The sequence below is a fragment of the Rhineura floridana genome, chromosome 6, assembly GCF_030035675.1.
Source record: "Rhineura floridana isolate rRhiFlo1 chromosome 6, rRhiFlo1.hap2, whole genome shotgun sequence".
Lineage (NCBI taxonomy): Eukaryota > Metazoa > Chordata > Lepidosauria > Squamata > Rhineuridae > Rhineura > Rhineura floridana.
Window position 1 is genome coordinate 103,151,332 of NC_084485.1, and position 24,148 is coordinate 103,175,479.

General features: G+C 39.3%; 1 protein-coding gene across 8 annotated transcripts in view; it reads left to right on the forward strand.

Moving 5' to 3' along the window:
* The window catches only part of SGIP1 (SH3GL interacting endocytic adaptor 1), a 245,368-nt gene that overhangs the window by 137,098 nt on the left and 84,122 nt on the right, over nucleotides 1-24,148 (forward strand). For all 8 annotated transcript variants that reach the window (XM_061633360.1, XM_061633359.1, XM_061633364.1 and 5 more), the window contains 4 exons: nucleotides 17,938-17,962; nucleotides 20,518-20,569; nucleotides 21,418-21,503; nucleotides 23,067-23,159. In XM_061633360.1, coding sequence (XP_061489344.1) covers nucleotides 17,938-17,962; nucleotides 20,518-20,569; nucleotides 21,418-21,503; nucleotides 23,067-23,159 — 256 coding nt within the window. The remainder of the gene's footprint in view (nucleotides 1-17,937; nucleotides 17,963-20,517; nucleotides 20,570-21,417; nucleotides 21,504-23,066; nucleotides 23,160-24,148) is intronic.

Here is a 24,148-nt window from a genome sequence, read left to right on the forward strand (position 1 = left end):
TAAGAGTAGACTGTTGGGGAGAGGGGAACACAAACAAAATGAAAGTGTGAGGCCCTATATGGAAAGATTTAAGAGTGACCCAAGAGTGTGTCCATCTCCCTGTTACGCCATGTATATCCATATTGCCAATAAATCATTTTTCCCCTTCCAGGGAATCCAGGGAATTTTAATTCTGTGAGGTGGACGGTGTCTAAGAATTTTCAGTACCCTCACAAAAGTACTATTCCTAACATTCTTTGAAGGAAAGCCATGACAGAATGTATGCTGGCAACAGAAAAAGTAGAACTGCAACACTCCCCTAACTGGTCCCTCATTGCTGCTAATACTAATTTATATCTATAATTAATGACTGATAATAATGTTCTGTGGGTTGCCTAAAAGCTTTTCAATTTCCAGTTGAACAAAATAAATTATCATTAGCTGTTTTTAATTTGCAAACAAATAGTTTTCCAATTTTGATTGACTTTTAGCAATTGCATTTTCATCTGGTGCTTAGCTTTTAATAATATGGAAACTAGCAACGTACTAGGAGGTAGGTACCAATGTTGGTTTCATTATTTATTTATGTTGGTTTCTTCCCTGTAAACAAGAGCAAAAAAAACTGAAGCTGTATTAAGCTCAAGCCATATAAACTGTTTTACTCCTACTGCTGGAACCACGTTCATGCTTTCTAAAATTTGCTGCTGCATTATGTTCCTTGCTTATGTGTCATGTGTAGGGGTTGATCTTTACTCTAGCAAAAGCAGTCATTATGCAGGCACCAGGCTATTGCAGCTGGGCTTGGAGGCAGGACAACAGTGTATGATATTGTTGTACATGGAAGCCAGGTTCAAGAGTTGATTTGTGACACTCATTTCCTGGACTGTGGAAGATGTGGAAACAGTAAATCAGAATGATGGCTTTGTTGCACCATAGAAAATGCAGCTTCCTGGTCTACTGATGTTGTACATCTTAAGGAAACAGTATGTAAGCTGTAATGCTTTTAATGGAAAGTAGGGTGCTGATAAGAATAACTGGACTACCTCTATAACTACACTGTTAAAAAGAGAGCTTAGGATATATACCAGGCAAATCTCATTGCTTTAAATTCTTTTCTAAGGGAGCTGAACTTTATGCTGTTGGTGAGTTATATGTATTTAAAATCAGTCAATCAACTAAGATCTTTCATGTGTTTCATTCAAAAGACTCTGATCAATAGAAGCACTCTGATTAACAGAAGTGATGTCTTGTTTTCTAATACAATGGGTTGTATCCAGTGTTAGTTCTATTCAGAGAAGACCCACTGAAATTAATGGACATGACTAACTTAGGTCCATTAATTTAAATGGGTCTACTCTGAGTTGAACTTAGTTGAATACAACCCAGTATCTGGTTGCCAATATTTGGATTCTATCAATGTATTTATTTGTTTTCAGTATCCAGTTATTGACCAAAGTGTAAATATCACTGTCCCCATAAGGTCTCTTTTTTATTTATTAAAAATATGTTTAAACTACTCTTTATCTTCGTGACACCTAGGGGGGCATACAGAGGACATGACTGAGTACTTTGCTCCTTTAAGCATTTAAAAGAGACAGAGAAGTATATGTGCTTGAACGCTGTACATGAGCTGAGAAGAGATGGGGTAGGAGTAAAGGCTGAGGGGGGAGAGGCAGTTACTTTGGTTACTAAGTTATTGCTTCTGCTGTACATAATGAGCATGAAACTGATCAGGCCAAGAAAGCAACAGGGTAGGGGATTGTAGCTCTGCTTTATCATCCCAGAGTGCAGGACACGGAATAATGGGCTCAAGTTAGAGCAGTACGACAATAGAACCAATTACCTAGGGAGGTGGTGGGCTCTCCAACACTGGAGGCCTTCCAGAGGCAGCTGGACAGCCACCTATCAGGTATGCTTTAATTTGGATTCCTGTATTGAGCAGGGGGTTGGACTCAATGACCTTATAGGCCCCTTCCCACCCTATGATTCTATGATTCATTGATAACTTTTATTGCCAAGGTGTATTCCTTTTGAATTCCAAAACTGTAACAAAGGTCAAGCAGGGTTGAAACCCCAGGTATGATTAGCAGTTTTTCTTTCAACAACTACATTTATTTATTTAAAGTGCCTCCAAGGATTTCTGAGAGGCATTGTCCAGACCTCCAGGACTGCTGTTGCCAGTTCAAAAACAAAGTTCCCCTTTTCTTCAGGGTTTCACTCTTCATCTTACATCCACTTTTGGATTCCTTTCTCCCTGTCTGTCCCAATCTGTGTCTTCTGTCATACTGCTCTCTAAGCCTAGAATAGCTTCTCTCTGACCTCTTTATTCAGCCATTCCTGAGCCACATTAGCCTCAATTTATACCTATTCCACCTAATCCCGCTTAGTATAGATTCTCACAGACTTTCTAACAAAGTAGAACAAACTTGGGGTGGGGCGGAGTCATCATGGCAGACTCTGCCAAAACCTTCACATGTCCATTGCAAAATCTTAAGTGAGCCTATGCTCATACAATTTATACTTGTGTAGGGACATCTTTAAATAACTGGGAATCCTTCAAAGGCATAGTTTCTTTTTTAAACACATTTTATTTCTTTGCATACAAATATCAGAACAGTATAAAACAATACATAACACACAACCAAAGAAAGAAAAAAGGAGCATTATTCACATTGTTGCATATAAAGAATTCAATGTTGTGTTAATTGCCCTTGGTTAATAATTGTTCTCTTTTCCACTTTGAGTTTTCCTGTATAGTCTTTTTAGAGTGGTCCATGTACACACTCACTCACTCACTCACGTAACCCCATATACAGTAAGACTTGACCAAGATGCTCAAAAATTTTCTACTGCATTTCTTAAATTCTTTCTTTTTTGTCTTTTTTAAATCAACTTAAGTGTATAAATCAAAAACTTCATAACAGTTTAAATGCCTGTTGCAATGTACTGACATATAGCTTATACAATCAAAACATATATACATAAAGAAATTAAAAAGGAAGAAAAATAAAAATGTTTTAAAATTTTAATAATAATAAAAATAAGAACTCAATAAATAAAAAAGAGGTGGAGAAGAGAGTTACTGAGATTAATGTAAGCTTTAAAAAGCATAACATTTAATACATGGAACGCCATAGAGATCTAGAAATTTACTTTTGGTAGATGGATTTAGAGCAATAAATTGCATAGACTACCCAAAGACATCCCTTCATAATGAGGCATGAGTTGATGGCTTATAGAAATCATGCTCCCCCACTGCTACATAGCTTATAAACATAAACCATTTAATATGAAATTTGTCTTTTTTATTTGGATCCTGCCTCGCCAATCTTTGTTGTGTTAATTTTTCCGTTAAAGCTATGTTCCATTCCGGAGAGTACCATAATTCTATTAAATTGTAATCAATCTTTTTCCAATGACAAGCAATTACAATTCTTGCTGCCACTAGTAAGGTTGCTATTAGATCTTTAGAGTGCAGTGATAGCTTATCTCCTTGGAGAATCGACAAGGGAGCCATAACAGGATCAGACTTGATGTTCTGCATAGTTTCTGATCATGCAGAGATAACACTATCCATATACACTTGTTTCAGATGTTGAAACACATGTGCATAGAGCAGGGGTAGAGCTTCCTACCACAATATCCTCCCCCATATATTATTCAATTTTAGCTTCTATAAGGACTTAGATATATGACAGTAGCACCTATGTTTCTTTCCATGTGTGTACCCTGTTCACGTATAAAGCTAGGAGTGGAGTGGTCTTACTTTAACTGTAAAAGGCACTGAATCCTCTTTCTGTAACTTACATTCAGACAGTTTATTGTTCCTGTCACTTTTCTCTGCTCCTCAGTCACTTCTAGCATTGGGGTCAGGAAAAGAGAAAAGTGGGTGGAGCCATCCATGCAAGAGGTAAGGCACAAGACAAGTAAGAGGAAGGGTTCAGAGCCCCACTCCTCTGCACTCCTTTTACTGTTAAAGTAAGACACATTTATTATTTATTTATTTATTATCATTATTTTTACCCCGCCCTTTTCCCCAAACTGGAACTCATGGCAGCTTCCAGATAAAAGAACACATATAATTCAAAACATACAAAAGTCTAGATTAAAATAGAATTAAACTATTTACAGTATTAAAACCATTCATACATACAGTTAAAATAATTCAAACTCAGTTTAAAATAATACAGTTAGACAATAGCATTGCAGCACCCTTCAAGCCCTGTCCTTAACAGCCTTCAGTTCCAAAGGCTTGTTGGAATAAAAAAGTCTTTGCTTGCGGACGGAAGGACTGCAAGGAGGGGGCCATTCTTGCCTCCCTAGGAAGGGAATTCCAAAGCCTCGGGGCAGCCACTGAAAAGGCTCTATCTTGCGTCCCCACTAGTCGTGCTTGTGAGGATGTGGGTATTGAGAGAAGGGCCTCTTCTGAGGATCTCAGGGCCCGGGCAGGCTCATATAGGGAGATACGGTCTGACAGATAGCCTGGATCTAAGCCTTATAGGGCTTTATAGGTCATCACCAGCACTTTGAATTGTGTCTGGAAACAGAGTGGCAACCAGTGGAGCTTTTGTAACAGGGGAGTCGTATGGTCCCTGTAACCAGCCCCAGTTAACATTCTGGCTGCGGCACATTGCACCAACTGAAGTTTCCGAACAGTCTTCAGAGACAGCCCCACAATAATCTAAACGGGATGTAACTAAGGCATGTGTCACCGTGGCCAGATCAGACGGCTCAAGGAACGGGCGCAGTTGGCGCACTAATCTTAACTGTGCAAAAGCACTCCTGGCCACCGCAGAAACCTGGGCCTCCAAATTTAAAGCTGAGTCCAGGAGCACACCCAAACGGCGAACCTGCGTCTTCAGGAGGAGTGTAACCCCATCCAGCACATGCGGAATCCCTATTCCCTGATTTGCCTTTTGACTGACCAGGAGCACCTCTGTCTTGTCTGGATTAAGGTTCAATTTGTTCGCCCTCATCCAGTCCACCACTGATGTCATCCAACTGGTTTATATTAAAATACTGTTAATACAATATGTTAAATGAAAGTTTTTTTGTTGATTGGATTACATTTTGAGAAGGCTATGCCTACAACTCCCTGATCAAGCGAGCTTGAAATTGAAAATGAAACTAAATGAAAAAAGAAAGGAACACCTATATTTAATATGAAATCGCACACTATTTAGTAGGGCAAGAATTCCCATGCAACTTACCTTATGCCTAATTAAGTGGATAACTTATTAATTGAATTGTACAGTTCTGGTCGCCTCATCTCAAAAAGAATATTATAGAGTTGGAAAAGGTTCAGAAGAGGGCAACCAGAATGATCAAGGGGATGGAGCGACTCCCTTACGAGGAAAGGTTGCAGCATTTGGGGCTTTTTAGTTTAGAGAAAGGCGGGTCAGAGGAGACATGATAGAAGTGTATAAAATTATGCATGGCATTGAGAAAGTGGATAGAGAAAAGTTCTTCTCCCTCTCTCATAATACTAGAACTCGTGGACATTCAAAGAAGCTGAATGTTGGAAGATTCAGGACAGACAAAAGGAAGTACTTCTTTACTCAGCGCGTAGTCAAACTATGGAATTTGCTCCCACAAGATGCAGTAATGGCCACCAGCTTGGATGGCTTTAAAAGAAGATTAGACAAATTCATGGAGGACAGGGCTATTAATGGCTACTAGCCATGATGGCTGTGCTCTGCCAGCCTAGTCAGAGGCAGCATGCTTCTGAAAACCAGTTGCCGGAAGCCTCAGGAGGGGAGAGTGTTCTTGCACTCGGGTCCTGCTTGCGGGCTTCCCCCAGGCACCTGGTTGGCCACTGTGAGAGCAGGATGCTGGACTAGATGGGCCACTGGCCTGATCCAGCAGGCTCTTCTTATGTTCTTATGAATTAAGTTTAGAAATAAGGATTGCCACCTCTTTCCCTTAATGCAGGATCCTATATCTTTATTGAAGAGACCAACCTTTACTGGCTGCCATTGTTTCTTTGTCTGTAACAACTGGTTTATTCGATATTTGCAGGGGACCGTGCCCTACAATGATATTGGCTGATTTCTGCACATTGTATGATTAGAGGTGCAGGAACAGGCCCAACTGAGGATTTTCAGGTTAGTTGGCAAGCCTAGCCTTTAAAGGCTGCAATAGAAAAAGAAGAAATTAAGCAGAAAAGAACCTGCAACCATACATTTATCCGCTAAATCTTCCTCCCCCTTTTTTTCTGAAGTCTCTGCTGTTCCTTCAAAAACCACCCATCAGAAATGCAGCCTCTGACTCTCCTCAGAGATATCCCCCTCTGCCTCTCAAAACTATTTTTACTCATTTTATTGCTTCTCCTCATCTTTCACAGCTAATGAGGCCTATGTGAACTGTAAACTCTTCAAAGCTAAGCCCTGGTTTGCGAGTACTTTGATACCTCTCTCAACTCCTCTCTCCATCTTCCCCCCCTTACACAGCCAGACTCTTCACTGTCATTTTGAACTGACCCTCTGTGCCTAACATTCATTCTTACGCTACCCAACATTTCTTTTAAGCCTGCTCCCCACTGAATCTTTTCTCACAACAGATTCATACTGAGCAAGTGCAGGGACACCCTTATGAAATTCCATTGATTAATTTGGGCCACAAAAAAAGTATTTTAATAAAAACATTTTACACAACTCATGAGTAAAGGCATATACTAGAAGGTGTTCCTCTTGTATTAACACAACAAACTGTTTCCCTAAAGGTACAAAGGTACAAATAGAGAAATATTTTCTCCGAAACCACTCCAGCAAATTCTACAGAAGAAAAACACACACCACCTGTCAACATGTCAAAGGCTCTCGGCAAACATTTAATATTCAAATTTATTTATTTATTAAATTTATATCTTGCCCTTCCATAAGGAGCCCAGGGTGGCAAACAAATGATAAAACATTAAAAACATCTTTATTTTTTTTAACAAAATTTATATACTGCTTGAATGTAAAGACCTCTAAGTGGTTTACAAGAAATGTTAAAATTGTCAATAAAACAGTTAAAAACAAGTAATTAAAAACATATTTAAAACAATGAAAACAGCTACTAACTAAAAAGGTTTTTAAACATCTTTAAAATGTTTTGATCTTAAAAACAAAATCTTAAAAACATGGTTTTTTTAAAAAAAAATTTTTTTAAATATCTTAAAAGCAATTCCAGCATAGATATAGACTGTGATAAGACATTTCTTATCCTAAATTCAGGATCAACTGTCCTCAAATTGACCTCTCCTACACTACCAAGTTTCAACACAGTCTGTTGACCCATTACGCTGTAGAAACTACTCCCTTTCCCCACGATTTCTCATTATAATAGTGGCGTGCAATTCAGCCAACTCAGCTGTGGCTTTATAGTGAATTTTGCACAAATTATTGCCAACCTTAAGGAAATTGCTATCTAAATTATGTAACTAGGACTAGTAAACTGAGAATTCTAATCTCATGTCCTATCAGAAGAGGGTGGCTGACATTTCTTTTCTTCTTTTTCCCTAGCCTTAAAAAAAACCATTTGGAAATATAGTCATTTCTTCCTCCGTTCCAGTTAAGCTAATAGACTTAGCAGTGCTTTGCTCTGCCCTATAGCCTACTTTAGACAATGGCCATCTGCTCAAACATAGAGAAATACAATGGGGGCACTTGGGAGCAAGTAACATTTCTCTGATACTGCATTGTCTAAAAATAAAAAGAATGGGAAGAAGAACTAGTAATCAATATTTGATAGAAAGAGGAACCTGGAATCAGAAATACACATGTTAAATTAAAGCTCTTATGGAGTGTGAATTACATGTTCTCCAGAGGATCAATGGTGCCTCCTCTGGAGCTGCCAAGCAGAGCGAAAAAAGCTTTCTTATATAGGAGGGACCTCCCTACACTCCCCAGACCAGATCTACCTGCTGAGCTTCCAAGTAGTGCTTGGTTGGAGCTCTTAAGAGCCTAAACAGTTCAGACTACCTTGCGGGGAGGAGTTGTTATTTTATTCCTTAGGTTGCTGCCTCCAGTTGCCCACCTCCTCCCTACTGACACATCCTAAGTATGGTGGGGGGATTGTGGCTCCAAGGGTGAGGGCAGCAGCCAGAGTTAGGCGGTCCAGAGGTCCTCACCACTGATGGATGACCACCTGCTGGAGGTGAGGGCAACACACAGCTCCGGGTGGCTCACTGGCTGCACTACATGTAGTGTGGCAGACAGGAGGAATGAGGCTGGCAGACAGGAGGAAGGAGGCTGGGTACCCCTCTTGTCCCACCATGGGGTATTGCTGCCATATCCTTGACCCAGAGTTTAGGTGTCTGTGTGTGTAGCCCCTTGCAGAGCTTTCTCACACCACCATAACGAGCAGGCATGTTTAAAGTAGCAGAGCATTAGAGGCCTCAGCCAGCAATGAAAGGGCCAGGCTGAGCTGTATGGCCAGGGATGAAGAACTAGGTCAGACATGGCAGTTAAAGGGGTTTGTGTGAATGTCCCTACCCACATTTGTCAGGGGAGGGCACACTGTTCCAGTTTTCCTGGCTTCAGAACCACAATAGCAAGTAACTTGGCTGAGGCCTTTACACGGGGAGAGGAAGTGTTTCCAGAGTGTTCCCATGCAGAAGACACATGGTAAAGAAAGACGTCAGGTCCAAGGACTGGTCTGAGGGCAAGAGAATAAAGTGCTCAGGAACCATTCCAGCCCTTCTGGAGCTGCTTGTATGTCCCTCAAGCCTGCAGCCTGTGGGCATCAAGCAGGCACCTCTTCCCTGCGATAGGGATAGAGGGAGGGCAACCCCTATAAGAGGCAGGCCACCAGGTCTCCATTGGCCCTGGTGTTTATTCCCATCAGGGAGATCATCAGGCACAGTGTCTGTTCAGCAGGCCCTGCAATTCTAAATGGACAGAAGCATGGAGTTTTGCCTGTCCAGATCCTCTTCATGGCCTTCCAAACTAAAGGTGTGGAGTAGAAAGTGTCTGCATCCACCATCTCCAGGTGGATTAAGGAGTGCATTGTCCAAGCCTACCAGGCATTGGGCAAGTTGCCTCCAGTGGGCGTCACAACACAAGCTCTGCTGATTGTGGCCAACATAGCAGCTGTTAGGAGACTCTTCCCTAGACATATGCAAGGGTACTACATAGGCACTGGCCCACACATTCACCAAGCACAATAAAATCAGTGTTTCAGCCTTGGCAGATATGGCCTTTGGCAGAAAGGTGCTCCAGAAAATCCTGGAGTTCTCTCATCCCCTGGATAGATATTGCTCAGCTCTGCCCCAAAGGCACTTAATGCCCTCTGGGGTCCTCTGGAGAAAATGGGTCTTGGCAACTTCAGGGGCTGGAGTAGTTCTCTATGTCTTCTACCACCACCATACATGTAGATAAGGTAGTTAGGGCACCCTGGTTGTTCTGTTCAAATTCCTGTCCCTACAATGACAGATCATTCTTAGTCTCAGCTTCTAAACTGGCCTACGCCCTGGTGAGGAGGTTTTTGTTATGGGACCTTTTCCCAGGTCAGGCTAGTCCAGCCGAAGTAGGTTTTCAAGGGGTATTTCTTTGTTTATTCATTTCCCAATTGCTTCCAATCTGTCTGGGGAGTATAGAGAGGCCATAATTTGGCTCTACTTGCCACCTCCAGAGGAGGCACCATCCTAAAGGCATTTAATAACCTCTGGCATTCTCTAGTAGATCCTGGTAAGAATTCCTATTTTTTTTTTACAAAATAGTCTGTCTTATGAAACTGCCTCATTCCATTCCTTAAGCAGATAGCAAACAAATTATTTTGATTGAAACTGAGGCTGAGGTTTTTTCAGATGATAAAAATAGAAAGAAGGATGCTTGCCTGTTAAAATCCGTTTTCCTTTGAAGAAAAGATAAACGTGTCGCTTAATCAGTTAGAGCTTGTTTGGAAGTCCGTCCGGCACTGCTGGCTGAACCTTCTCTCATAAACTAATGAAATCCAGTCCTCCCAACAAACACAGGCTTTTGTGGTTAATCTCTACGTTTCAAAAACGTAAATTGTTGCAGCAAAAAGAGATTTGTCAATGAATCAGCTATAAAGAATCCCTGGGTGAGTTGTAACTCTTTTCTTTCATTCACGAAATTAAGGAGGAAAGAAATTGAAAAAGCTTATCTTTGTTATTATTGCAAAAAGCTGGCCTGGAATTTGTGCATTTTAAAGATACAAACGGATGAGGGATTTCTATTCCGAGGAGAAAAAAAATAAATAAATCTGATTTATGAACTTTTGGAGTATTATATGTCTGGGACTATTTTTTTTTTTGGTCTGTTTCATTTTGACGAATCTGCTTGTTCACGATGCCACTAACTGTTTTGATGCTGTGAACTAAATTTGTTTTGCATTCCTGAACATATAAGAGATAAGGCAGGCTGTGCTGTCTATACTGTGATGTCATCAGGCTTGGAATATTAACCCAATTGTTGCTGGAATAAGAAGTGGGTTTTTTTTCTTCGTGGTTTTAAGAATGGCAATCAAGAAAGTGGCTGAGATCCTGGAAGTAACTATGCTTCAGAAAATAATGGATGAGATTGAGATAACGAAACAAACCCTGAGACAGGGTAGACAGGAGATGAAAACTGAATTTGGCAAAATGAAGCAGGAGCTTAAAGAAATAGGGGATCTTGTGAGAGAGGAGGTTGATGAGATCAGAGATACAACTGGACAAGCATTAGAAGATGAAAAAAGAAAAATTAAAGGGAAGATGCAAGCCCTGGAGATTGGAACAAATGTGGAACTGGAAAAAGACTTGGAGTTTATGGATATTAGAGATAAAATTTACTGTTTGGAATTCAACGTTGTCTCTGAAGAAATTAATGAAGATATTAGAGATAAAGCTATCAATGTCTTGGATAAATTTCTGGACTGGAATGATGTGATGGAGCTTGACATAGAAAAAATCTATGGAATTAATTACGGATATGTGACAATGGAAAAACTCTCAAGAGATGTGCCAGTGCATTTCGTAAAAAAGAAGAACAGAGATATGACTTTACAACAATATTTCAGCAACACATTCAGAATTGATGGCAAGGAAATATTTGTGATAAAGGAAATTCCCATCAGACTCTTATTATATGACTATGGCTATGACAGCAAGATTATTATGGGATATTGATAATGGAAGAATGGCTACTGAAATTACTGGACTTAACAGGATTATTGAAGATGGAAGATGGAATTAACATTGATAATGGAAGAATGGCTATTGAAATTATTGGACCTAACAGATTTGATGAGATGGATTAATCGACATGTTTATTTGGAGAAAAAATGATAGATATATTTCTCAAGGAATTGAAACCTCTCTTTGACTTTTTGTGGAAAGAATAAAGTAATGTTTATGAGATTTGATGATTAATTAAGATAACTACTGGAGGAAAGTGATTTTGTAATATAATTTAAGAGACAGGTTTGTTATATATTGTAGACCTATAACTGATCTGCGACAAATCGGAAGTCAACATTTTATTTTATTGTTTAATTATTTTTGTTTTGTTTTGTTTTGTTTTTGAAAATTTGAATAAAAATTAATGATAAAAAAAAAAGAAACTGAGGCTGAGGTTTTTTCTGTTGTAGTTTATGGAGAAGCTTCTCAGAGCATTCTGTTGAACTGTAATAGGTCTCTATTAAATTACCAAAGGAAGTGTGGTGTTCTAAACGTAAAATCCATGGATTTTTTCTCAATTAAATGTGGCGGTAGATTCTTGGTACTAGCCTGCTTAGCCAGAGAAGTTACCTCAGTTACTTAGTGGATCACATACATCATCCCCATTATCTGGAAGTGGTTTATTTTATTATCCTTATTAGCTAGGGTAAATCTGATGATGGAAGACCATGACTGCATTTTCCTGACTTTTTCTTGTTTCAAAATAACAACCAGAAGGATGTTGTGGTATTTGGCTATTTCAAAAAGCAGCTGTAGTAAATTAAAATTAATATAAATAATAATAACAAATACAAGGATATCATTTAAGATTCGTTTTAAAATCAAAGAGTGTCTTATAAATCAGAGGCGAGAAAGAAACTAAATTTGTTGTTAATGCCTGTTGTGAAGAAAATAAAAACAGGTTCAGTCTCTTTTGGAGGCTACTCCTTTTGAAGTCCATCAGGCTCTCACCATTGTTTATTTAGTAACATGGTGTCATATACATATTTTAATGAAACGATCATTGTGGGATTTTGAAATATAGTTATCTTCATCTGATATGCTAGCAATGTGTAACTGGGCAATCCTATGCACTCTTATTTGCGAGTAAGTCTCATTGATCTCAGTGTGACATATTTCTGCATAGGTAGGGTTCAAGCTGCATGTACGTTACTGGTTTATACTTCTGTGTGAGTTTATCTTCTTGTGTATGTGATAATAACCTATTATGCTTTTCAGGATCAACTTGTTAGTATGCTTATAATGCAATCCTGACCATACTTTCCTACTTACACTGAAATACATCCAGTTTACTATTGAGTAAACCTGCTTAGGATTGGACTGTAAAATGGGATTTGTAGTTTCATAGAGACTGATCTTCTATGCATAAATGCTTATTCCCCCCCATTTTCTTATTTTTAATGCATTCTGTAGAGGAAAAGTCCGGTAAGAAATCATCTTTCCTGCTGTCCTCCTTTCTATCATTTTAATGAATTACTTACCTTAGCAAGTATTTGTTTGATTTATCGTTTTTAACCAGTCTATAGAACCAATAATATAAAATGCAAAATCTTATTATTTACAGGTAACAATAACTGTCCATTTGGCTTACATTATGAGTTGTGGCTAATTCTGTGCAATTGATACTGCATATAAAATATGTAATATGAGGTTTGTTACTGTGAAAAGCATATTTATTTAAACATTATTAGGACATACAATAAGAAATTAATATTTTATGTCCTAATAATGTTTAAATAAACATGGAATCTGCAAATTTCTGCAACTAAAGTTTGAACCTCTGTCATTTTGCCTCTCATTTATTGACTGTTCTCAAAACCGTTTAGCCATACTATTTAGTGGCTTGTTATGCATACCTATATTGAAAAGTGTTTTCACTGAGAAGTTCTCAGCTATTTGCTACCCTTTAATGACACCCCAAAATTGGCCACCTGTGACAGTTTGCTCCTCCCAGCCTCAAAATAGGTTGACATTGGGTTGGACTATCTTTCATTTCATTGCATTGATTTGTTCTATTTTGTTTTAAAACATGAAGACTGCAATCCAGTCTAGTCATTATGGGGATCAGCCAGAGATCCAGGTCTTTGTTATATTGACACATTAGTATGATTTGTTCCCTAAATTATCTAGACATAAAAAGGAGATTGGCACGTGCACTTGTAAATTAATGTGAAAGCTGTCATATATATAGTGCTTTTGTTTCACGTACGTTGGGCATATGACTTCTGTACCCTGCCAAGAAATATACGCATTTGTGGCAACTGGATGTGTTTGGATTTGTCTACTGTACCATTTAGAAGTCATAATAATAGTGCAGTTGCAGCAGCAACCTACACTTGGTATGAGGGAGGAGGGGAGAGAATAGCATGACAGGCACTAGTTATTTGTTGATTCATCATGATGTATTCTGTTCTGCAAGATTATATACCCTTTCCCCAGTTCAACTACAATACAATGATGTATTGTATTCGGCAGTATTATATACACTCTCCCCAGTTCAACTAGCAGCTATATGTGCATGGAAGCAGTCTTTCTTTTAAGTATCTGTAGCTTGTTGAGAATCGTGTGCAAATGGATATTGTGCACATTATTCCCCCTACCTGATACAACAGTTACAGCTATCCTGCTGATAGGCTGCTGGGAAGGAAGAGCACGATTCAGCCCTCCCCCCCCAGCAGCAGCCGATCAGTAAATTTAGCTTTGTTGAAATGGCTATATGTGCATGTCCTCAGCTGCTTCATGTGGTGTTCTGTTGGATCAGACCTATTGTCTGCCTTTTTATGTATGAGTAGCCCTGAAAACTGTGCCTGCTTGGTGGGCTGAGATAAAAATACTGAAAAAGAAAAGTTGATGAAATCTGAGGCTAAACTAGTGGCAAGCTACTAGATTAGATCGTTGCAGATCCCCCCTCCACAAAAAAAAAACCCTGAAATGTTACTGCTAAGTAAAAATGACAGACAATTGCTTAATGAAAGGAATGAAGGGAAAATATGTATTGACAATTTCTTGGCGGGTGTATATTGGCATAGTTCCAATGAAGTTAATGAAACTATGTGACACCATGAGCTGAAGATCTGCACAGGAGTATCCCAGCTATAGCCAAAAATAGTCCAACACTCTCAGCACTGCTACTTCAATTGTATTTATTTTATTTTTTCATAGGCGTATATACTGCCAGTAAACAAGGTATCTAGGCAGTTAACGTAACACATCCATAGCACAGAATAAAAATAATCAGTGTGTAATCACTTACTTGACATTCATTCATTCATTCATTCATTTATTTATTTATTTATTTATTTATATACCACCCCGTAGCCAAAGCTCTCTGGGCGGTTTACATATTTCCTGGTTAGTTTGGTTTGTACTTGAATATTACTACTGATAGGTCCTTGTGCGGCTTCAACTCTTACTGTTTTTTTAATCTCATCCACACCAAGAGCCAGGAATCAAATTAAGAATGTTTTTGAACATTTATACACTGATGTTCAACAAGTACCTCACTTATGTTCCTTTTTTTGGCAGTCATATAAGTACATTAACATTTTGGTGGGTGAGAACCAGAAAGCATGACTTACTTGATCTCTCTTCATGTCATATATATTTTTGTATGTCATAGCATCACCTGGGTATATAAGAATTAACATGATAATTTCTCTTAAAACTCTTGATACATCTGTCTATCTCTCTCTGTCCTCATTTCTTCTTGCAAATAAGATACCACAGCAGAACTTATTTTTGCCAACTTATTTTTAACAAGAAATTACCAGAGAGATACGAGTAAGTCACCTTGAGGGCAGATTACAATTTGCTATGTTTCCTCACGACTGTTGTCTCACGCTTCCATGCCTATGGCATGTCTTCCTTTAGTTATGCTTATGGCACATCAAAGGGTCAAGCACACATGACATGGTAGATCTGTGATTGGAGAATCACCCGATTATCTTTTTGTTTTAAAAGCTTAAGTGCGGCTACAGGGAGCCCCATATTGGTCTGCGCCTGTGACTCTGAGGTGAAGGAGTATTTAACCCGTTCCTCCTGCAGGGTTGGCTCCAGGGTGTGGAGGACCCTCTGTAGACTGCCATTCTGGGTTCCATCCTACCTGAGCATCTAAGCTGGATAGCCACTTTAGCCGCTGCAGTTGTGCCCAGCTTATTTGTTTCCCTGAAATATAATGCACCAGAAGTTCCAGTTGTGACACATTATTGCAATACAGTGTGTATTAAAAAACATGGCCACTGCCACAGAAAACATGCCTATTTTTTCTTTGTGGCAACTGACGTTTTTCAGATTTGACTGGTGAAGAAGGAAAGAAACTTTAAATGTGGTACTTTTGACCATTTTGCTATTGGAATTGGCACAACTATTTACAATAAATTATAACATTTTAGCAGTTCCCTAATGTGAAGATTACTAAGCCATATCTCAAGCTTCAGCAGGCATGGTTGTAATATGTTCCTGACTGAGTTCTGGTCTGGTTATCTTGAATAAGGCAGGGACATTTCTTCTCTTATGGTCATCGCAACAAGAATAGATGTACATTTGAAGGTGTGCATGTACAATAGGAACAACCGGAAATGTTATAAAATGGCTCGTCAGCTGCATAAGGCAGATAGAGGCAACCTGTAAAATATGAAGATAAAGTTCTTAATTATTTTATCTGAACTTGGGGTTTCTGCTGGTACATGGGCCCCAATCACACTGTTAATCATATGTTTCCAAAATTTCTGCAGACAGCTATAAAACATACTTATTAAAAGAGCATCAAAAAGGCTCAAAGTCTTCAGTCAGAACTGGGGAATGGGGAAATCTGGGAAAATTAGTTTTTTATTTATGAAGCTAGAGGAAGATCTCATATCATCCAAAGTCTTTTTTTTTATTGATCTGTCACTCTCTGACTAGGTATCTGTTCTCTCTTTTTGCTGAACACAGAGGCGCAGCCCGGTAAGAAATTGCATGACTTTTCATGTTATAAATCAGTAGTAGAAATTATTGGAAGTGATTGTAATCTAGGTTTCATTTAAATTAGTTTTGTGAGCTGCAAATACAGCAAATTAATCTAACCTACAAGTAATTGCGTAAAAATTACTGTTCTTTCAGGGGTGTGTTGGTATCTGTAGCATTGCCTGTTTTTATAGAAATACTGAATGGAAATATATTGCTTAAGAAGACTTTAATCTTTTATTTAAGTCTTGGTAGTAGAACAGTTATGGAGCAAAGCATACTGCAGGTTTCATGCCACTCTTGAAACTGTCTTTTTACATATCCCAAGGTCTCTGGTTAGGATTACTTCATTTTGGATAAAGCAGTCTACCAACTCTCATAACTGTTGCGAAAAATTTCAAACCAATGTGTGCAAAGAACAAGGAGGGAAGTGAAAAGAAGCTCATGTTAACTGAATTGATCTATTTTCAAGATTAGCTTTCTTGGGTTTGCTTTGGTTTGCTTTTGAGGGTCTGTTCTTTCTCAGTTGGGTTTATTATTCCAGAGTACAATACATGCATGTGCTTACTGTAACATCATCTCTCAAAAATATGCAAAAGACACTGGGTCTTAGCTTAGTCTTGGCTTCAGAAGAGAATTTGATGAAACAATGTTTGTTTTATTGGGGAAAGTTAACATGAACTGTATCACAGGAGGAAAACATGCCTGGAATATCCATAGAATTTGTTAGTGAGGATTGTAGAATAGCTGATGTTTGCCAAAAATTTCAGTGACAGATCTGGCTAAGAAACAGTTCTCATCTTCATTTTCTTTCAACAGTCTGCTGCCTACCATGCTAACAACAATTCTATAGTCCTTGATAAACTCACTTCCTTGGATTTTGGTGTTGCTGCCTCTTCCTCTGGCATAGAAGTACTCCTAGAGGAGATATTATTGCATGCGATGTGATTTGAAAGGAGCAATGTTTGCAAAGAGTTGCCTTGAAAAACTCCTTATGTTGGCAATATATGCATTTTGCGGAAACATGACATTAGTAAAGAATAGTGTGTGATGATGGCAGCAATATGAGGATTAGTAACCTACAGTAAGCTTGCCATTTTTCTGCCTGACACTAACATTGTTAGCCATTCTGATACCGCCTTGAATATGTGCCTTTTGCTAATACATGCATTGTCTCCCACCTTCCTGCTACTTTTAGAAGTTTGTCTTTGTTGTTGCAATTGTTTCTTTATATCTTCTGAAATACTACTGTCTACCTGAAAACATGTTTGGTTTCATTCAAAAGCCAGTGTTCAAGTTTGTGAGACTATGTATGAGTACATTACCTACTTCTAGAACAGTAAACAAATTATTTAGCAAGATCTCAGGGTTTGTTTGGCACATCATTGCAATTAAAAATAGAATGATTTTTTTTCCTTTTAAGAACCTGATATTTTCAGGCAGTGCGTTTGTAATTGTTTATCATATCATCTATTCACTTATATCTAGTGTGTGCCGACAGGCCTATGTAATTGTTTAAAATTTTCTTGAGTAGTCAGTCATTTTAATGATTTTTCTGTACTGCTTTTTTATGTTTTAATATTGCTGTACACCACCCTGATATTTTATGATAGGGTGGTATATAAATACTTTTATTTTAAAAAGTGGTGCATATTTGTGGGTGTGAATAAATGAATCACTAAAGAGGGTACACAAATATCCAAAATGTAGAGCATGAATCCAAGTTAATGTATATTTTGTTTTAGCAGTGTTGATTCCTATTTTATCTTTCCAGCTAAATCAGTCTGCTATTTATGTATGTGTCTAAAAATAGACTAGTCCTAAATTATAGTTTTTGTTTTTAATTTTAGGGTACAATTAAAAGGAATTTATCTAGTAAGTATATATATATATGTATTTAATTTTGTTGGGACACAATATATCTCTGGAAGGTGACATCTTCAAAGATGACATAAATTTGCTCCTTAATTTTCACACTCTAAAATGATTACAACTTATTCTTAAGAGAGATTAAATTCTGTATATGGTTAATGGAACAGTCCTCAAAATAGTAGGAGGAAATTGTTCCATGCACTACTATCAAATTCTGCATGAATTTATAATGTAACAGATTTGGGAGATGACACATTTTAAATGAAAAGGTATATGGAGTGTTTGCAATTGGCTGAATGCATGAAACAGTTCATCAGACCTTAAAATAACAAGATGTTAGATATCTGGAATGATGAAGGATATCTGAAACAGGATTTTAAAAAACAGTCCACCACATGAAAATAAATTAATTGCATAAATCATAGAATTATACAGCCACAAGAGTGGCTGTATACTATAGTCAGCATGGATTTTTCGCATTCTGCAATATTAAATTCACAGCTGCTGGGCTTGGCTAATCAGGGGGCCACACCCACACCAGACTTTGATTTGACTTGAGACAGTCATGGCTTCCCCCAAAGAATCCTGGGAAGTCTAGTTTGTGACGGGTGCTGAGAGGAGACTCCTATTCCCCTGACAGAGCTCCATTGGCCAGAGTGGCTGCTCTGATTGAAGCTCTGTGAGGGGAACAGGGCATCTCCTAGCAACCCTGAGCACCCTACACTAACTACACTTCCCAGGATTCTTTGGGAGAAGCCATGACTGTGTAAAGTAAAATAAAGGTCCAGTGTGGATGTGGCCAGGGACAGCTTTGGTTTAAATTTGTTTGGGAGGCTACACGTGCCTGCTGTAGAATAAAAACCCTGAAAAAGAATGATACTGTTCACAATGTTTTCCTTTTGGGAAGGACAGGGGATTCCCCAATGCCCAGTGCCCACCCATCCAATCTCCTCCACTTCCTGCCCTCCTCCTCCCCCTGCCCCTCCCCCAGGTCAGTTTCACCTATCCTAAGCATGATTGCACAGGAGTAAATCCCACTGAACTCAAAAAGCATGCAAATGATCAAACCTGACCTCCCCTCCTCCTCCCTCTTATCCTCTCCCTCTTGCCCCTTCCTTCCCTCTCCCTTCACCCTTCCCCTCCCCATTCCCTTCCAATCCCCTCCTCCCCCTCCTCCTCCCCCATGGTCAGTTTTACCTATCCTAGGACTACGACCTGGGTGATCTTGGGCCAGTCACTGCCTCTCAGCCTCAGAGGAAGGCAATGGTAAACCACCTCTGAATACCGCTTACCATGAAAACCCTATCCATAGGGTCGCCATAAGTTGGAATCGAGTTGAAGGCAGTCCATTTCATTTTCAAGCATGATTGCACAGGAGTAAATCCCACTGAACTCAATAAGTATGCAAATGATCAAACCTGCCCTCCTCACCTCCCTCCCTCCCATCACCTCACTTTTGCCCCTTCCGTCCCCTTCCTTCAGCCCTCCCCCTCCCCTTCCAATCCCCTCCGCCCAGTCCTTCTGCTTCCCTCTCCCCCTTCTTCCTTCCCTCTGCTCTCCCCTTCCCTTCCTCCTCCGCCATGGTCAGTTTACCTATCCTAGCCATGATTGCACAGGAGTAAATTCCATTGAACTCAGTAAGCATGCAAATGATCAGACCTGCCTTTCCCCTCCTTCCCCTCTCCTCTCTGTTCCTCCTCCCTTCTTCCTCTCCTCCCCTCTTCCTTCTTCCTCCTCCCCTGCCCACTCCAGGCTTCCCTCCCCATAGTCAGTTTTACCTATCCTAAGCATGATTGAATTCTTCCAAACTACACAGCAAGTGGATTGGACTGTGAAAGACCAACCCAAATTGTGTTTGCATTTTTACAAATTTGTAGGGCTGTACAATATCTCAGAGAGGAGATCAGGTCTCCTGCTCCCCTGGTGCATTCACTATAGCTGCCCAATTTCCCTGCTTTTTAAAGTTTGATAGAAATATCTGTGGGCTACAGGTACATTCTTAAACTGCAAGTTTTTTTGCCCATTAGTGAATCTGTTGCTTATCTAACACCAAATACATTCTATGTTTGTAAGACAGCAAATGAAGAATATTTTTTAGCAAGTTACAAACTATAAAGAGATCCACCATGAGTAATTTGACAAAAGTAATTCAAAGATAAAAAGATCCAGCAGCGGGTAGAAACAATAATGACATGCAAGGTCAGATTGACATGAATTGTGAAATTTGTTTCAAATTACTGTTGTTCTGGGAAGGGACAGCATAGTGAGGTTTGTACCTATTTTCATGAGGTACTAGTTAAGCACTAAAAACTACAAATAGAGCACAAAGGGGAAATGTACTAGTGCAGCTTACAGAACCTTAATATAAATTATGCAAATATCAGCCAATGCAGACATTTCTTTGTGATAAAAAGGGATGTTTGAAGAAATAGTCAGGTAATATTGGACTGGAGAGAAGGCACACTGTGATGGTGCTGACATCATTGAATAGTTATGTGAACAGTTTTTCTAGAATACACTATGACAAACTGACCTTAAACTTGTATTTTATGTGCCAGGTGAAGAGATAGCAAGGCCCAGGCGTTCAACCCCTACTCCAGAGCTGCTAAGGTTAGTGTAAACTTTATACTATAAAACAATTCACTCGAGCCATGAAAGGTGTGGGAACCTTGTACCCCAAACAGTGTACATGCTCCATAGCCTCTCATTCTGGCTTAGGAATTCCTATCTCTCATCCCTGAACCTCTGAATTCAAACTGACACTCTGTTTTCCTTCTGAAGCAAAATTCCACAATAGAATCTTTAGTATCAGCAGAATAAGCCCTCTTGCTTTCAGTTATTACAAAGCTGGACCGAACTCCCTCCCATCAGTTGTTTCAGAGTGTGAACTTACTATACGAATCTAATAGTGAGATGAAGGCATGATTCTTTCAGAAATGTTAGAACAAAACTAAGAATGGTTGGGAAATGCAGTCCAAAACAACTGGAAGTTTTCTCTAGAGAAATATTCTTGAATAGAATCATTGGTAGGTTTACTGATGAATGATTTTGCTACCTTTTATCAGACCAAGACATGTTTACCTTCTCCCCAGGCCACATTCCTCACTGGCCCTGCTCCATGTCCCCCTCAAGTGCTTTTGCCTGGCTGCTAGCTGTGATAAAGCCACTTGCTTGCCTGGATGGAGAGATGTGTGTATGTTAAGGCCCCTGTCTTTTGCATAGCCAGAATGTAGCCTCCTATATAAGATAAGAGTCACATCAGTTGTTGCCCCCATTTTTGCCTTTGGCCCTGCCTACCATCACAATGCGGCCCCCAAAAGGTTGCTATTGAGGTAATGCTGGCCTTGGAATGAAAATGGTTCCCCACCCCTGCTGAAAAAGTCAAATCTGCCTGTCATTTCTATTGAATAAAAGGTGCTTGTGAGTAATTATCATTCAGTGTCTGTATTGCGCTACAGCAAAAAAGCCCCAGAAGATTCTGCAGTGCTAGCACCACTATTTGGTCCACCCCTAGAGTCTGCATTTGATGAAGAGAAGTTGGAAGGTAGGTACCACCAGTTAATTGTATTTATGTAGATTTCTGTGTCTGAAATAATTAGAAGACATTTTGTTTACTTTGTTTTACATCCATTTTTTCATATGTTGTTACGTGCCTGAATCTGCTGAAGTGGGATGGGTTACAGATTCAGAGTAACATAAATACAAAGCTGCGGAACTGTTTGTCTCTTAACACAAGTCAGTTTGTGGACATGTGTGTGCACTCACGAAATCTGCCACAAGGAAAAAAGGGGAAGGAAGTGCTTAGTGATTGCTAGGTAACCACATGGTACAAATCCCCAAACAAGAAGCAACTAAGATGTCTTGAATGTTTCCTTTTCTACTCTCTGAAGTAGGTAGTGCCGAGGGTATCTTGTCCCTAGCCTAGGTGTGGGGTGATCTAAGACCCCTTCCAATCTCCTTGAAACTTCCTAACAGTGCTTCTTAGCCTTTCCCATTTCTGGCCTTAGCCAAGAGCTAGCTGCATTGCTCCATACCTATTATATGTGACTTAGGGATCAGTGAGAAATTCAATTCAGTTTGCATTTCAAACTGAATCTATCAAATTTGCACTTTTTGAAACAATATGAGAACCAAAACATAGCCATCCTTTGAAATTTGCATTTATTTGAATTTTGCAATGCAGTTCACTGAACAATGTTTACAAAAATTCATACGTTAGGTGAAAATGTGCATAAAAATTAATATATGAATGAAAATAACACTCAAAAATGCATTGTATGACAAAAAGGTGCTTGCAAAAATGTAGCTTTGTCAAAACTGCCTACAAAAATGTGTTTATTTGGAAAAATTTGCACTAAAATGCTGGATAATTTTCATGTGGAATTTTTAGAAACAATATCACAAATTGCTGCAGAAATGTGGAGAACTGAATTTAATTAAGATTGGAAAAATGAAAAACTGAGAGAACCAAAATTGACAGATCTTTCCTTCTCTACATGTGACCCAGAAAAATATAGTCAGGCCCACCGAAGGTGAGAATGTGTCCCGGACCTGCTGGAAAATCTATGTTATGTTGATCCTAACCCAGCACTGAATCAGTGGAATACTTGTTGCAGTTTAGGTTTCACTCTAAAGCTTTTTTTGGATATGACATCTTCAACTGCATTATAATTTATGGGAATCTTGATGTCAGCAAAAGCAATTATCCTGTGTACTGTATGAATGACCAGTGTGAATGTCTCTTCCACATTGGTTGCAGGCACCAGGAAGCCATTGCTCTCTGTATCAGATTTCCAGTGTATATGCCCAGGGTGAAAGATACTTAGCATGGTATTCATGGATTTGGGGTGTATATACATTTCCCAGCACTGAGATTAGTCTGTGGGTTTTTAAAAAAAGAATTAACAGTTCATTTCAGAAATTTCCATATTTTTATACATTTCCCTTACAGACTGTCCTCATTTTCCTCCTATCATCCTATATCATGTAGCTCCTACAGTTCAGTGTTTGATTCAACTGATACTGCTGACAAGAAGCTCTCTTTGGAATTAAGTTCTCACGTTACTTCTAGATTTGCATGCATCATTTTATATATCTGTGGCTTCAGCTTCCATAGATCAGCCTGAGGTCTGGGGTTCTGTGCAGCCAGCAAATCCAAGTGTAGAATCTCCAAATTCACCACGACCTTTTCCATCTGGAAGTAAGTTGAGGCATCTCCTATTTGAAAAATTGTGTGTGTAGGGGGGGGTTCATTTTGTTTTTCACTAGAAGACATTGAAACATGAGATGGAAGTAATACTGTTGAGGATTATTGCTCATTAATACTGTCATGGAAACAAAGAGATATTAGTTGAATTATGCATTGGAAAACCAGCTTTCAGAATAGGCAAAGAGACATTTCTTAGTCCCTGGAGAGAAAAGTCTCTTCTTTGGGATCTCATTTTGCAAAGCTAAACCTGACTCCTTATCTGAAAGACAGTCACCTAGCAACCACCACAGCATGTTATAAATACATGAGGTCCTAATAAGAAGCAAAAGTTTGATTTGTGGCTGTGAAAAAGCAGAATAAAAGTTACAACACCGTTTAAAACATTTTAAAACATGCAATTCACTCTGGACACTGAAGGCAAAAAGTTGTCATCCCATGCAATATCAGAACACAACAAAATGCAGGCAATATCTGGTTCTGAGACTCTGCAACATGTGCTCCTATATCATAATGGTGATCAAGGAAGGTGAGGGAAGATTTTCACCTATGCTGTATTATAGGGGTGGGCAAACTTTTTGCCTCCAGGGGTCACATGTAGCAATTGATCGGCAGGCGGAGAGATGGAGAGGCTCACACACTCTTACACACACATACACATGCAATTTATCTGGAGAGGATGGTGTGTGAGGAGGAGCAACCCCATGCAACTTCCTCCCCAACACAATTGTGCTTCCCCAGCCCACCAAGCAGCTATTTGGCAGTCTAGGGTGAGTGCAATTTACATTTTTTACATGGGAAGCAAGGTGCACAGGGTTGGCCCCTGCACTTTCCTCCCCAACATAATTGTGCTTCACAGTCAAGGAATCGGGGTGGCTTGGGCAACCATGGAAGGCCACGCTGAAAGCCTCCAAGAGTTGCATGCAGCCAGTGAGTCGTGGGTTGCCCACACCAACTTAGAGTGAAAAGAAGTCACATCCTGA